General features: G+C 38.4%; 1 protein-coding gene across 17 annotated transcripts in view; it reads left to right on the top strand.

The window, feature by feature from the left end:
- LOC143024890 (uncharacterized) overlaps positions 1-16,826 on the top strand; it is a 330,101-nt gene that overhangs the window by 86,675 nt on the left and 226,600 nt on the right. The window contains exon 4 of one of the 17 annotated variants that reach the window (XM_076184277.1): positions 6,061-7,374. The exons of the other annotated variants lie outside the window; for them this stretch is intronic. Coding sequence (XP_076040392.1) covers positions 6,061-6,075 — 15 coding nt within the window. The 3' untranslated portion in view covers positions 6,076-7,374. Of the gene's footprint in view, positions 1-6,060; positions 7,375-16,826 lie in introns of those variants that run through there. 17 annotated transcript variants of the gene reach the window in all.

Below are 16,826 nucleotides of genomic sequence, written 5' to 3'. Positions count from 1 at the left end.
TCAGGTCTAGAAATAAACAATCAGCCCATCCATCTCTTTCTTGTATTACATCTGTTAGCCTTGAATAGAAACACATTAAGTTTGTGACTCATGATCGTCCTTGTCTAAATCCAAATTGCCTTGGATTTAGTACGTTGTTTGTTTCCAAATACCTTACCCATCTAATTTTGATAATTCTTTCACAAATTTTAGCTATCATACTTGTAAGAGAGACCGGTCTAAAGTTAGTATGGTCTTCCTTGTTTCCCCCTTTATACAGTGGCACTATATTTGCTCTTTTCCAATCTTCTGGAACTTTTCCTTCTTTCAATGAACTGCTTAATAGACTATGTATTTTGTCTGTTAGTTCATTCCTACATTCTCTCAAAATCCAGTTTGCCATTTCATCTGGTCCATGCGATTTTCTGACATTGAGATTACTCAAATGATTCATTATTTCATTCCTTATCTCTTTCATAAGGGGGACTTTCTCCTTCCACTCAATATCTCTAGGTTGTATGTTGTCCCTCATAAACACTGATTTAAAATACTTGTTCATAATTTCTGCCATATCTATTTCCTCTGTGTATTCAACTTCTTGTTGTAGTTTCACTAATTGTTGTTTGTTTTTCAGTTTTTTTTTTTTTTTTACAAATCTGTAAAATAGTTTTGGTTGATCTTTACATTTTTCTATGACATCTGACATCTTTTTCGTATTTTCTCTTTTCTTCTCTGCATACTTGTACATATTCATTTCTGTAACTAGTATATATTTTCCACTTATCAGGTCTTTTGTCTTTTTTCCATTTTATCAAAGCTTTATCCCTTGTGTCTTTTAACTCCCTATATCTTTTGTTGTACCAACACTTTACATATCAATTTTCTTGTTTTTGTCTTGGAACATACTTTTCCACTCCTTTATAATTTTTTGTCAGAATATTCCATTTCTCTTCTACTGTTGTTTCCTCTTTGTGTATCCTTTCCCAGTCTGCTTTTTGAAAGAATTCTCATATTTTATCAAAATTTGTTTTCCATACATCAATCTTCCCTTTCTATATTGTTCATTTTTTTCCATGTCTTTTTCCTCATTTAATTCCAATTCAACCAATATGTGGTCACCTTTACTTATATTCTTATATAGTCTTATATATTCTTATATAGTCTTATATATTCTTATATAGTCTTATATTCAATCTTGTCCAATATTTCGGGTTCTGATGTGATTATTAGGTCCAGCCTTGATGGTTCTTCCCCATTTCTATACCTAGTATTCTCTTGTATCCATTGTGTCACTGTATGTTCTATAATCATGTCAAGTATTACATTTCCCCATAGGTCATCTCCACCCTTCACTGGCATCTCTTCCCAGCTGTAAGAGGCCAGTAGATAGACATACATATACCAAGGCTTTTTCCCCCTTTCAAGGGAGGTAGCCAAAAAGGGAAAGGCATAAAAACACTCCCACCCATTTCATCCCTAAATACACTCCACACCCCTCCCACCCTCCCTCTCATCTGAGCACCTCTTGGATGACGGGTCATCCCTGCACCTTGCCCACCGCCCTGGGTCAGAAGCAGTGTCGCAAGACACAGCACATCCACAGCAAGGCCGCTTCATTCAATTGGCGACCCCCCCTCTCCGTCCCCCCTTGCATATATGGAGAGGACGGGGAGAAATCCCTTCGGGCTGCGCCAAAATTTACTCACACATACTACCCCACCCCCCACCCCCCCGCCCATTCCTCCTCATGCAATCACAGTAGATAGAGGTAGACATTTAAGTAGATAGAGGGGTGGGTGAAAATATATGCAAATTTTATTACTTGGATGTTTTGAAACAATGGCCGAATAGGAAGTGCAGAGTTGCATATTCTCATCTGTTGTCTTGTGTTTTGTAAACATAGGTTAGGATATTGAGGTGAATGCTGATGTTGCGAAATGTTAACATGAAGCCACGCTCAGGTTGCGACAGATTGCTTGTGTAAACAGTATTGCTTGAGACAGTATAACAGTCTTTCTGATTGGAGAAAAGGGTGGAGGAGGAGAAAAATTATTGGTGCTTGGAGGTAAAGTCATGCCCTTAAAGGGTGGCACTTATTTGTAACGTTCAAAGTTATTGGATGAATTAAATAGTGACATCGAAGCAGACTTGGCTTGGTGTGTGTAAGAGGATCCCAGGTGGGAATCCTCTGGTGTACCTAAGGCCATATGTTGTACCAGAATTCGTGAAGAAAATGAAGAAAAGTTTAAGTTCAATTTAAATCACCTTCGTAACTGAGTAATGGACTTGACTAAATGCATACATTACGAAAGAGGCATGGAGCCTACAGATAAGAGACTTACAATACTAAAAGGATAAAAAGAAAGTGAAGAAAGTTGTAGTGAATGAAGAATTACTATATCACAGAAGGGAATTGAAAGTGTTGGTAGCAGCAGAGCTAACAGTGGCGGCAGCTAGGGACGAACCTCCTCCGAAGTGATTAGATGAAACTCCTCCGAAGTGAGTAGATGAACCTCCTCTGAAGTGATTAGATGAACCTCCTCTGAAGTGATTTTAAGACTGGTGCGTGACAAGACTGAGATAAGTGAATGAGTACACCAATCGACTTTAAAAACAGTGCATGCAACTACAACCACACAGTGTACAACCACGGTCTTCATACTACGAGCGAACGAGGAATGAGGCAATCTACAAGGCAATCTTTATGGCAATCTACAAAGCGATCTACAAGACAATCTACAAAGCAGGGGATGAGCCACTACAAAGCAGCAATGAACAAAGACTGACGAGGAACGACGAGGTTGACGTACATAAGAAAGACTACGTGGAGGCAGTCAAGTCAAATCAACTTTAAAAACTGAAGGTATGAACACTAATGTCTTGCGTCATGAGGTTCATACCTCGAATATTAATATTCCCAAATTTACCGGGGATGAAAACACCTTAGGAGTTAATAAATTCCTTAACTTAATAGATACATTAATTGTGAGCAAAAATATAACAGATGAAAAAAGGAAAATAGAAATTTTAAAGGAAAATATAGATCCTGAGAAAGGTAGAGCTAGGTTTATCATAAATTTCCAGCAAATGGAAGATATCAACCAATATGAAGCCTATAAGAAAGCATTCATTAAACATTTTATGTCAAAGTGTGATCAGGATCCTATCAGGTCTTTGGTTAGAATGATCAAAGAAGTTAGAACAAGTGAATCAGACACAGAATACTTAGCTGGATTGGATAGATGATCAAAAGACAGGAATTCTATCTTGAAAGATTCAGATTGGATAGAAAGATCTAGTGACAAAATAAAAGTTTCTCAGGTAATAAGATTGATCACATTTGGATTGTTGACTAAAAATAGTGATGAATTAATGGCAGAAAAGCTGTATAAAGATCTCAAATCAAATATGAATTTAGGGGAGGTAGATTATCTAATGCAAGGGTACAGTGAGACTAAAATGATAAATCCATATGTGATGACAGTGGGACAACAGAGAAACTCTACAGGAGAGTTTAGGAAAACAGAATTAGGACATAGACAGAAAGATAGAAGTCCATCCAGGGATATTTGGGGACATAAAGCAGAAGACTGTTATTATGGAATTATTTGTAGAAATTGCAAATATTAGGGTCATGATGAGTATCAGTGTAGAAATCCACCTTTCTGTATGTATCACCAAAGAATAGGCCATAAAAACCATGAATGTAGAAATTTTTGTATGCACCAGGAAACAAGAGGAAAACCCCCAGACACAGAATAAACAATATTCTAGAACTCCCCATATATATAAAAATAGACAGTATTGTGTAAGGATAAGAGTGATAGAAGGGTGAAAGAAAACTCCAACATCAAAGATAGTCATAAACTAACAATTACAGTTGGAAGGACTTCTGTAGGATCTCTCATTGCTGGTAGAGTGTTCAATAAACCTATTCAAATATTTATTGATACAGGATCTATAGTTAATGTAATAACTAGTTTAGTTTTAAACCAGTTGAAACCAGGAGTGAAAATCTTGGAACCAATCCATTACTCATTGCAAGGAGTAACTGGAAATCAGTTAGAAACATTAGGTAAGGTTGAACTAGAATTTATCTTATATACAAATGAACATTTGCACATTCCAGTGATAGTTGTAGAAGAATCTGTTTTCCCAGGAGATTTATTGATAGGATTTGCAACTATGAGAAAAGAGAACATGGTCATATGTCCTGTCCTGCTGACTTAGGGATATTAGTGAAATCACAGTTAATCCCATTTTTAAATCAATCAGACTTAAGACAAGTGACAGGAATCAATGAATCCCTAGACATAGATAAGAAAGATAACATTTTTACTTTAGATAACGAGGCCGAGCGGTCCAGACCAACAGAAAGTAAAGCCACATATAGTGAATCCAACTCAGATGTTCAAGAAATCCCAGAAATTACTAATACATCAGATACAAATGAAGCCTTGCAAATTGTGGCATCATAAAGTCGACATTATTATACTCCAGAGCAATTAACAGAGTAGAATTGGAGTTGAAAGGAGTCACTGTAGACTCTGAAATTTTAACCATCCCAGAATCAATTAGATTAAAAGGTTTGAAATTGGACTCAGGGATTTATAAGTCAAATAAGAACATAGTAGAAATATTAATGATTAATACTTTGAATAAAGATATAGTTTTAAGGAAAGGTACACAAATAGGATGTTTTCAGGTGTGTACAAAACCCATTAAGATTTTAAATGAGAGTACTGAGGAGGTGGAATTACCAGTTTCATCAATCTGTTCAGTTCAGGAAGAAATAGAGTTAGGAAAGAAATACAAGAATCAGTTAGAACCTACTAATTGCCCTGACAGGGTTGATTAATTTTGTTTGTGGTATAGAGAAGTTAGTAACTTTAGATGAGGATATGCCTATAAGAGAACAGAGGAATGATAAGACATGTGACTCATTAGCAAAGTATTTGATTAACCCAAGAGGAAATCCTCCAAAATTACCAAAGGGGTATAAGATAGAGGAATTTCATTTGACTAATGGACTTTTGTATGGAAAAATAGTTGTAAGTGGGAAAGATATTTCTAGAGGTCCAGTAAATCAGTTGGTAATACCACAAACTCTTGTAAAAGAGATATTGAAGTTACTTCATGATAGTGATTGTAGCTCACATCCAGGGAAGGATAAAACTTATAGACGAGCACAACTTAAATCCTTTTGGCCAGGTATGAAGAAAGATATAATTATATAGAAAATTGTTTGAAATGTGTTAAGGTGAAAGGAAATACACCAAAACCTGCTCCTATATTAACCTATCCCATTCCACAGAAACCTTGGGAAAGAGTTCACATAGATACATTGGAGTTACCAATGTCTGAGAAGGGATATAAATATGTATTTGTTGCCATTGACTATTTTTCAAGATTTTGTATTTTACAACCCATTGTAATGGAATTGTAGAGAGGTTAAATAAGAAAATTATTACATGTCTTAGAAGTATGATAAGTCCTCATAGTATAACTTGGATACTTGGATTCCTTGTGTTAAATGTACTCTAAACAACCAAATTAATATAGCAACAGGTGAAACACCTCGTATTATTATTTTTGGGGAAGACAAAACTCTTCCATATGAAATCTTGACTGCAGAGCAGAAACCTGTGTATAATATAGGTGATTATATCTCAAATAGGATAAATACTTTTCAAAGTATTCATCAAAGAGTTAGGGAATATATGCAGGAGTATTCACAAGAAATGAAGAAACAACAACACAAAATAGCACATAAACTAGAAAAAAAGAAGAAGAGAGATTTAGTCGTGGTCAAACTACATTCACCCTATAATAAACTTTCACCAGGGTACTCAGGTCCATATAGGGTAATTGATTCTGCAAGTGGAAATAAATTTAAACCAATCCATTTAGAAAGTAGGGAAGAATTAATAGGCCATTTAGATGATATGAAGATAAAATTACAAATTTTTGAAGATGACTGTTGTGATATCCTATGTATAAATTTTAATGAACTAGAAGAGTATGGGGAATATTTGATGAAATTTTAAATGAATTGAATATTAATCTTGATGTATTTTACAGATAGTATTAATTTGACCAAATGTATATTGGGATGGGAGACCTAAACTACTGGAATTTGGTGTCAAGCCGGGACATGAAGACCTTGGACCTGCTGTGGTCAGACTCTGAATCTTGCCAATACTTAAGGACAATTCACATAAGTATAGAAAAAGTATTTTGTGAAGCATACAGAGTGTTTCTTAAAAAAAAAAATGAATTGAGTGTGTTAACAAAAATAATTGAAATGCAAGAAGAGACACTTTACAATACTTTTCTAACTTATATTGCATATTGCTGACATCTTTGAAAAGATGATGAAACCATTCTCCATTGAAATCTAATGTTCTTAGTCAAAGTAGTGAGTTTTGGAAATTTGTTTGGAAATTATTTTGGGATATGCTTTATTATTTTGACATGTATATTGTTCACCATTATTCTGCTTGAATTGTTATTATGCATTTGGAGGGTTTCTTATTTCTTTGATATGTATATGTTTGACATGTTTTATTGATACCATTTTACCAGTTTAGGCAAGGGTAGATTAGCTTATATATTATGATTTCCAAGTATATATTAGCGAGCCCTGTAAGAGGGTAGTAGATATCATTGGTTGGGATGACCAAGGGTAGCTGCCGAGCCCTGTAAGAGGCCGGTAGATAGAGATAGACATTTAAGTAGATAGAGGGCTAAGTGAAAAGATATGCAAATTTTATTCCTTGGATGTTTCGAAACAATGGCCGAATAGGAAGTGCAGAGTTGCATATTCTTGCCTGCTGTCTTGTGTTTTGTAAACATAGGTTAGGATATTGAGAGAATGCTGATGTTGCGAAATGTTAACACAAAGCCACGCTCAGGTTGCGACAGACTGCTTGCGTAAACATTATTGCTTGAGACAGTATAACAGTCTTTCTGATTGGAGAAAAGGGTGGAGGAGGAGAAAAATTATTGGTGCTTGGAGGTAAAGTCACACCCTTAAAGGGTGGCACTTATTTGTAACATTCAAAGTTATTGGATGAATTAAATAGTGATGTTGAAGCAGACTTGGCTTGGTGTGTGTAAGAGGATCCCAGGTAGGAATCCTCTGGTGTACCTAAGGCCATACGTTGTACCAGAATTCGTGAAGAAAATGAAGAAAAGTTTAAGTTCAATTTAATTCACCTTCGTTACTGAGTAATGGAACTTGACTAAATGCATATGTTACGAAAGAGGCATGGAGCCTACAGATGAGTGACTTATAATACTAAAAGGATAAAAAGAAAGTGAAGAAAGTTGTAGTGAATGAATTATTACTATATCACAGAAGGGAATTGAAAGTGTTGATAGCAGCGGAACTAACACCAGCAGATTTCTTTACAATTAAAGTCACCCATTCTTCCTCCATCTTCCATTATCTTATTGTTATTCTTGTGTCTTCTAACATATTTTTGTGTTCTCTCTCTTCCCACAAAGCCGTTTTAGGAGGCACATAATGTACTACAAACTTCATTTTTTTCCCCTTAGCTTCTAGTCTTTTTGTTTTCTCATCCTCTCTTTCCTGTTTATTCATTTCTCTTTTTATCCATACCTGTTTATATTGATCACTGTCAGCTAGTTTCCCTGTTTTTGCTAAGATATTCTCTGCTGTCTTTTGTGACCTGAATTGATCTTAATTTGTTCTGGTCTTATCTGTATTGTATTTCCCTATTCTATATATTTCTTCGACTTTTTTCTGTGTTTCTTGTTCATCCTCTTGAACTACTTCTAATATCTTGTTTACCTTTTTCTTCTCTTTTACTCCTGTAGTCCTATTTGGATTATGCTTCTCTTCCATCCCTAATATAATTATACATTTAATTTTGTCCGCTAAGTCTCTTACTATATTGTCCTTCTCTCTCATCACTTTAATAACTGTCCTTAGTTGTTGTTGTTGTTGTCGTTCCCTAGACTGTCTGTCCGAGCAGTCCCGTCTCCCCAAGGAAGGCCACAGCCGAAACTGGGTTTTCCCACAAATCCTTTATAGAGTGTATGTTGTGTTGTTTGCGTGCATGATTGTGTATAATGCAGTCTTCCATTATGTGTTGTATGGTATGGGGTGAAGTGTTACATCCTGGGCAGCTGTTCACAACACGGTCGTCCAGCCTCTTCTGGTAGCTTAGAAGTGCTGGGTGGTGACCGCATCGCAGTCTGGCCAAGTGGACTCTGTCCTTACGTGGGAGAGAGGATTCAGAAGTTCTTTCATCTGTTGTGTCACTATATCCCTAGATACAATTTTGTTGTTCCCTTGGACTTTTCTCCAACCCTGTACTTCTTTTGCTATGAACTCTTTATTCTCTTTTATTCTTCTTCTTTAATTCCTTATTCTCATCTTTTACTTCTTTTAACTGTCTTTTTAATTCATCTATTTCTTTAGTTAGGTTTTTATTCTCCTTTAGTTCTTCCAGTTTATCAACTCTTTGGGTAACCAATGTTAATTGGTTAAACCTAACCTCCCATGCTTCATTCATTTTTTTTAGTTTCTCCTCTAGATTTACTAGTTGGGGAGGTTGTCATCTCCTCCCTCATTAAATCCATAAAAGCAGTTATCTTCTCTTTCCATTGAGTTGCTATTATCTATATTTCTGCTTTTGACACCTCTGCTCCCCTGTTCTACCTCGTCTGTGTGTTCACATCTTTTGTTGACACCCCTTCTAATGTCTGGTGCCCATTCGTCCCTTTCCTCATTTCCTTCCATTTTCCTCAGTAATCCCTCCTTTTCTCCTTTTTCTTCACCTTCCCATTGCACCACGAGCTTTCCCCTTCCCTATTAATACTATAAAGGTACTCCCTTGTTGAGATCAACGAAACTTGAATTTTTCCTGGAGTTCCAAACTTTGCTGTCACTTTGACCGATGTGTGTATTTACCTAGTTGTATTTTACAGGAAAGGGAGTTATGCTTGTGGTGTCCCATCTTCATATCTCATTTTATCTAGACTGTTTTTAAATTTGTGTATCATTTTTGCACACACCACATTCTCATCTAGCTTGTTCCAAATGTCTATTACCCTGTGGGGAAAACTTTTTTTTTCTTCAGGTCTCTTCTATAACTGTCTTGATTTTCTTTCCATGTTCTCTTGTAACTCTAATATCCCATTTTATTAGATCCTCTCTATCAATAGTTTCTATGGCTTTCATGATTCTGTAAATAGTTATCAAGTCTCCTCTCTCTCTTCTTTGCTCTAATGCCTTTAGCTCAAGTTTTGCTAGTCTCTCTTCATATGATAGTTCTGAGAGTGTTGGTGCCAATTTCGTAATTGCTCTTTGTATTCTTTTAAGTTTTGTCATACATATTTTTTTTGTACTTGGTGACCACGTCGCCGCTGCATACTTCAATCTTGGTGTTATCAAAGTGACTAGTATTTTCTTCACCATTTCTTCGTCCAGGTATGTAAATGCCACTTTGATTGATCTTATTAAATTATAAGTTTCTCCAAAAAATGACTCCCTGGTCCTTCTCATTTTCGACTTTTTTAATTTCTTCCTCTTCCAATTTATATGATCCCACTATTCCTTTTTTTTTTTTTTTTTTTTTTGCTTCTTCCAAATTCCATTATACTACACTTCTTAATATTGAATTCCATCTCCCACTTCCTACTCCATTCCCATACTTTATTGAGATCACTCTGTAACAACTCGCTATCTTCTAGTGTTCCCTTTTTTCAAAAAAATTTCATCATCCACAAAGAAGCTCATATAACTTTCAATTCCTTTATCCATATCATTAATATATATAGCAAACATTATTGGGGCCAGAACTGTTCCTTGTGGAACTCCACTAATCACTTCATCCCAATTTGAGTGTCTCTTATCACCACTGTCATTTTTCTTTCATGCAAGAAGTCTTCCATCCACTTCAGCAGTTTGCCTTGTATTCCTCCTTCAGTTTCTAATTTCTTTAGCAACTTCTTATGTGGCACCTATTCAAAAGCTTTTAAGGACTAGAAATGCACAATCAGCTCATCCATCTCTTTCTTGTATTACATCTATTAGCCTTGAATAGAAACCCATTAAGTTTGTGACACATGGTCGTCCTTGTCTAAATCTAAATTGCCCTGGAGTTAGTACATTGTTTCCAAATGCCTTACCCATCTAATTTTGATAATTCTCTCACACATTTTAGCTATCATACTTGTAAGAGAGACCGGTCTATAGTTAGTAGGGTCTTCCTTGTTTCCCCTTTTATATATTGGCACTATATTTGCTGTCTTTAAATCTTCTGGAACTCTTCCTTCTTTCAATGAACTGCTTATTAGAATATGTATTTTGTCTGTTAGTTCATTCCTGCATTCTCTCAAAATCCAGTTTGCCATTCCATCTGGTTCATGCAATTTTCTGACACCGAGATTACTCAAGTGATTCATTATTTCATTCCTTGTTACAGTTAACTCCCTCTTAACACATACATACATATACCAAGGCTTTTTTCCCCTTACAAGGGAGGTAGCCAAAAAGGAAAAGGCATAAAATCATTCCCACCCATTCCATCCCTGAATACACTCCACACCCCTCCACCCTCCCTCTTATCTTAGCACCTCCTGGATGACGGGTCATCCCTGCACCTTGTCCACTGCCCTGTGTCAGAAGCAGTGTCGCAAGACACAGCACATCCACAGCAAGGCCGCTTCATTAAATCGGCGACCCCCCCTCTCCATCCCCCCATGCATAAAATGAGAAGACGGGGAGAAATCCCTTCGGGCTGCATCAAATTTTGCTCACACATACTACCTCACCCCCCATACCCTCCCTTCCATTCCACCTCATGCATCATAGCATCATCCATATACAACCATTCTCCATTCACCCCTGTCTTCTGTCCTCTCCCGTCCTTCCTCAACAGACATTCCCCTCTTCCCCAAAGCCCCCTTCACCCCATCCATCCACCTCATCCTTCGACATCCCCTCATGTTCACTCCCTCCACATCTGCCTTCCATACCTCTTTTACTAGTCTTTCTTCACTCATTCTTTCCATGTGTCCAAACCATCCTAATACTCTTTCATCAACCCTATCTCCCAACTCCCTTTCCACCCCCATTCTTCTCCTCACCTCCTCATTTCTCACTGTATCTAGCCTAGTAACCCCCATCATACTTCTCAGACACCTCATCTCAAACACATTCAAACTCCTTTTCTCTTCCTCACTTATGTTCCATGTTTCTACCCCCTACAGTGCTGTTGGCACAATCACTCCTTCATACAGTCTCCTCTTAGCATCCATTCCCAAATGTCTATTTCTCATTACACTCTTCAATCCACCAAGGCATTTACTCGCATCTCTCAATCTACATTCTACCTCCACCTTCACTCCACCTTTTCCTGCCACATTTGCACCCAAGTATCTAAAACTATCCACTTCCTCCAGTCGCTCTCCCTTAATGCTCACTTCCAGTCTACTGCCACTTTCACCCCTTGTCCATCTCATCACCTTACTTTTACCCACATTTATCTTTAGCTTTCTTCTATCACATACTCTCCCAAACTCTGTCACCAACTTCCTCAATCCCTCCTCCGATCCTGCCACAAGCGCAGTGTCGTCAGCAAACAACAGCTGGCTCACCTCCCACTTTTCTCCATTTTCTTTAACCATCTCCAATCCCTGACCCACTACCCTTGCATTTACCTCTCGCACTACCCTATCCACATATAAGTTGAACAGCCAGGGCGACATAACGCATCCTTGACGAAGTCCCACCTTTACCTCGAACCACTCACTCTCTCCATTTCTAATCCTGACACAAGGTCTACTACTCTCATAAAAACTCTTGACAGCTTCTAGAAGCTTTCCTCCTATCCCATATATCTGCAGTACCTCCCACAGTGCCTTTCTGTCTACCCTATCGTAAGCCTTTTCCAGATCCATAAAAGCCCAAAAAACATCCTTCCCCTTTCCTATAGCTTTCTCACATATCTGTCTTACCACAAATATCTGATCTACACAACTTCTACCCATCCTAAATCCACAGTGTTCCTCACCAATTACTCCCTCTGTTCCTCTCCTAATCCTCTCAATCAAGATCCTCCCATAAGCCTTCCCAACTACACTTAACAAGCTAATCCCTCTGAAACTACTACATTCACACTTGTCCCCTTTTCCCTTGTAAAGTGGAACTATACAGGCACTCCTCCAGTCCTCTGGCACTCTACCCTCTCTCCAGCAAACATTAAATAACCTCACCAACCAGTCCACTATCACTGTACCTCCTTTTTTTAGACATTCTGCATGGCATCCATCCAGACCAGGTGCCTTACCTGCTTTCATCATCTTAACAACTGCCTTCACTTCATCCTTCCTTATTTTTCCTCCATTTTCCTCACTCATCATTCTCATTTTCTTAGCATTTCCCACTGCAACTATCTTTCCCTCCTTATCCTCCTTCACATTTAGCAACTCCCTAAAATATTCTGCCCATCTTCCCCTTACTGCCTTCTCTTCCATTATCATCTCTCCATCTGCACCTTTTACCTTTTCTTCTCTACTTGATTCGCCTCCTCTTCCTCTCTTAATTTCTTTCCAAAATTTTCTGTCATACTCTTACCCCACTTCACATCTGCTCTCCTCTTTGCCTCCTTTACCTTTTGCTTTACTTCTCTTTTCTTTTCTTTGTACCTCTCATATGACTCCCTCGTCCTATTGTGTAACCAATCTGTGAAAGCTCGCTTCTTCTCCTCTACAACTTTTAACACAAGTTCTGTTACAACTTTGATCTTACATGACTTAAAATTTATTAATATATATTCTGATAACATGAAATGTCAGATGTTACACGAGTTGAATTTCCTGCCTACTGTAGTTGAGTATCTCGCCACCAGAACACAGGAGAAACGCTCTGACTCCCACGCTCCCGCTCTCTGCCCCTTGTCCTCGGTGTAAAGCCAGCCCTCACAGCATGTGGAACTCATAAACAATTTTATCAAAGTTTTGTGTTACATAAATTCATGTACTATGGCACCCAAGCGTCCTGGTACCCCAGAGGAGAGTGCAGCAAAGAGGTCAAGAAAACTTGTGACCATAGAAAAGGAGTTAGAAGTACAGATGCTCCTCTACTTACGTTCATTCGTTTTATGTTTTTTCGATTTTACGTTTGAACTGACTGTAAAAAAAAAAATTGTAAAAAAAAATTTTTTGAGTGAATTTTTTAGTTTAGCGCGCTCTCCGTAGTTCAAACGATACTTACGCATGACGCTGTGTCCATTGTTTACATGGCACAAACAACAGACTGAACATGCCTTGCCTCATCCTCCTCCTCCCCCTCCTCCACCATCTCAATTTATGTTGCTTGAATTTAATTTATTTGAAATTAATGTTATTATTTTACAATGTTATGTGTATAATTAATGATTTAGGGGTGTTTTATAAGATACGGTAATAGAATTTACGGATGTATAGTACAGTAACAACTTATGTTCGGCCGTTCGGAACGTAACTAAAACGTAAGTTGAGGAGCGTCTGTATTGGATTGTTATGATCGGGGTGAAAGAAATTCTGTTATTGTTCATGTTACCGGACTAAATGAGAGCACTTTACGGACCATCAGGGCGAATGCTGACAAGATCAGAGCCAGTTCTGTTGCTGGTACATCAGCCTCTTCTTCACAATGTTCCCGAGCAAGATCCATGGAGATGGAGAGGATGGAGAAGTTATTGGCTTAATGGATCCAAAACCAAAACAAGCATAATGTCCTTATCAGCATGGCCATCATACAAGCTAAAGCTTTAAGTCTCTACAAGGATGTGCAAGACGAGAATGAGGAAGACAAAAACAAAGCCAAGACCTTCAATGCCAGTTCTGGGTGTTCTCCAGGTTCAAGAAACGATATGGCTTCCACAATCTCAAAATGACTGGGGAAGCTGCATCTACCGATGTGGAAGCAGCCAAAACGTATCTGGCTACCCTCAAGACCATCATCGAGGAAGGTGGCTACACTTCCAAGCAGATTTTTAATATAGATGAGACAGGTCTATATTGGAAAAAACTGCCTAACCGGACCTATGTCACAGTTGAGGAGACGACTGCACCTGGATGTAAGGCCTCCAAGGATCGTCTTACGCTTTTGTTCGGTGCCAATACAGAGGGAGACTGCAAGCTGAAACCTGCCATTGTCTACCACTCGGAAAATCCACGAGCATTGAAGGTGTGTATGTATGGATGTTGATTATTAGTCATGAAAGCTTTGAAACTTTTTACTGAGATCGTAAACGCTCATTATTTTCGTACACCAAAACAAAAATGAAAATCATGTCACCAACTCACAATTTATGGCACGCTAAACTAATTTTGTTTGCTCTTGTGTCTTCACAGGGCTACGTCAAGACCTTCCTACCCTGATACTGGTATTCCAACAAAAAAGGATGGATTACGGGGAGCATATTCAAGGACTACTTTGGGAAATTGGAGAAAGAGTTAGAACTTTACTGTGAGAAGGAAGAGATTCCATTCAAGATTCTCCTGATCTTGGATAATGCTCCCAGCCATCCTCCGTCAATAGAAAATCTCTCCAACAACATCCAGCTCGCTTTCTTGCCACCAAACACCACTTCCATTCTGCAGCCAGAGTGACTAAGGATTTATTAAAACCTTCAAGTTGTATTATCTACATTCGACCTTGACTGACATGGTAGAGGACACAAAAAGACAAGATGACCGTGAAGGAATATTGGAAGCAGTTTACCATCAAAGATGCTCTCCCCTTCATTAAAGAATCTTGGGAGAAAGTGCCAAGGAAGTGCCTAAATGGGGTTTGGAAACATCTGTGTCCTCAGTTGGTGTACAATTTTGTCAGCTTTGACATCCAAGAAAATGTCTCTAAAGCTAACAAGGAAAGTCTTGACAAGGCCAGGGAGGCCAGGTTTGACCAACTTGAGCAGAAGGACATTGATGAACTGCTAGAATCGCACACAGTGGAGTTGACTATTGAAGAACTGTTAGAGATGGAGACGATACAGAATGCAGAGTTGGAGGCAGCTGCATCTCGGCCTATATCAGAAACCCCAGAGCCTGAGAGAGTCTTGACCAAAAGTGATCTTGAAAAAGCACTCTCGTTTATATGAGAAGGACTGGATATCATGGAAGCCAAAGATCTGAATATTAACAGAAGTGTAACAGTGGCCAGAAAAATTATGTTGGAGCTGAACTGTTACAAAGTGATGTTAGATCAAAAGAAGAAAAAGAGGACACAGATGAAACACCACCATTTCTTAAAAAAAAAAAAAAAAGACAGTCAAGGAAGAGGAGGCAGGGCAAGGCAAGGAGGGAGAGGGAGGTGAGGAGGTAGGGTGAGGCGAGGAGGGAGAGCAGAGTGAGGAGGCAGAGCGGGGTGAGGAAGGAGAGAGGAGTGAGGTTGGGGACGGGAGCACGGCAAGCAACAGTGATGGTAGTGATGCGTCATAATGTTTACATGTATAAAAGATGTTATTTTACTGCACAATAAATACCAATATAGTAAGAATGTGTGTTTTTATTGTTTCTGTAACCTTCAAATTTATCAATAGTGTGTTTAGGGTTTTTAGTAATAAAATTCCAAAATAGACTGAATTTCCCGTTGTCCAGGAACGTAACCCCCACTATTACCATTAATTCCTATGGAGAAATTATGTTCTGTTAACACGATTTCCATTAACACGACATCTCCAGGAACGTAGCCCTCACGTTAACAGGGAGTTGACATAACTTCTATCTCTTACATAGGGGGGACTTTCTCCTCCCACTTGATATCTCTAGGTTATATGTTCTCCCTTGTAAACACCAATTTAATGCTTGTTCATAATTTCTGCCATTTCTATTTCCTCTGTGTATTCAACTTCTTGTCATAGTTTGACAAATTCTTGTTTGTTTTTCAGTTTGATGTTTACAAATCTTTAAAATACTTTTGGTTGATCTTTACATTTTTCTATGACATCTTTTTCATATTTTCTCTTTTCTTCTCTGCACACTTGTACATATTCATTTAAATAACTAGTATATATTTTCCATTTATCAGGTATTTTGTATTTTTTCCATTTTATCTAAGTTTTATCCAAGTTTTATCCCTTTTGTCTTTTAACTCCCTATATCTTTTGTACCGTCTGGGGTATTGGCTGCTTGTTATTGTGGCAAAGTAGCATGCAGTCGATACTTTAGGGTCTATATGGGGCGCCCCTACGGACCAGAGCCACACATCATTTTGTCTATGATAGAAGAAAACTCTGTTCATAGAGAAATGATGACACTTTTATACTACGACTGTCCCTCCGTTATGCTGTCCCCCAACCCCTTGCTGCTGTCCTGTACCATCTCTCTGAGTATTCTCTTTCTGTGATGGGGGAATTCCCTGTGGTGGGGGAAAAGAATACTGCCACCAAGTATCCCACTTGGATCGTAAGAGGCGAGAAGAAAGGGACGGGGAGTGGGACTAGGCATCCTTCTCCCTGTAGCCCCACGGGGCATTATCCTAAAAACAAAAGTGAAGGCATAAGGGGTGCTGGAGGGCCTCGGACCAGCACCCTAAGGTTTGGGTCTTTTAATGTGCGTGGATGTGGTACAGATGAGAGTAAAAGGGAAGAGATAGGTAGTATGTTTGTGAGAAGAAAGATGGATGTGTTGGCTTTGAGTGAAACTAAGTTGAAAGGGAAGGGTGAGTGTAAGTTTGGGAGTGTAAGTGGGAGGTTATCAGGAGTGAAGAGAGGGCGAGGGAGGGAAGGGGTAACTATTCTAGTAAGTGAGGATATAGGTAAACAGGTAGTGGAGTGGAAGGAGGTTTCCTCAAGGATAATGTGGATGAAGGTGAAACTGGGAAA

This window comes from Oratosquilla oratoria, chromosome 4 (genome assembly GCF_046742065.1).
Source record: "Oratosquilla oratoria isolate Oo_2021 chromosome 4, ASM4674206v1, whole genome shotgun sequence".
NCBI classification, from domain to species: Eukaryota; Metazoa; Arthropoda; class Malacostraca; order Stomatopoda; family Squillidae; genus Oratosquilla; species Oratosquilla oratoria.
The sequence above is the reverse complement of the archived record's forward strand: the minus strand, read 5'-3'. Positions and strand labels throughout refer to the sequence as shown.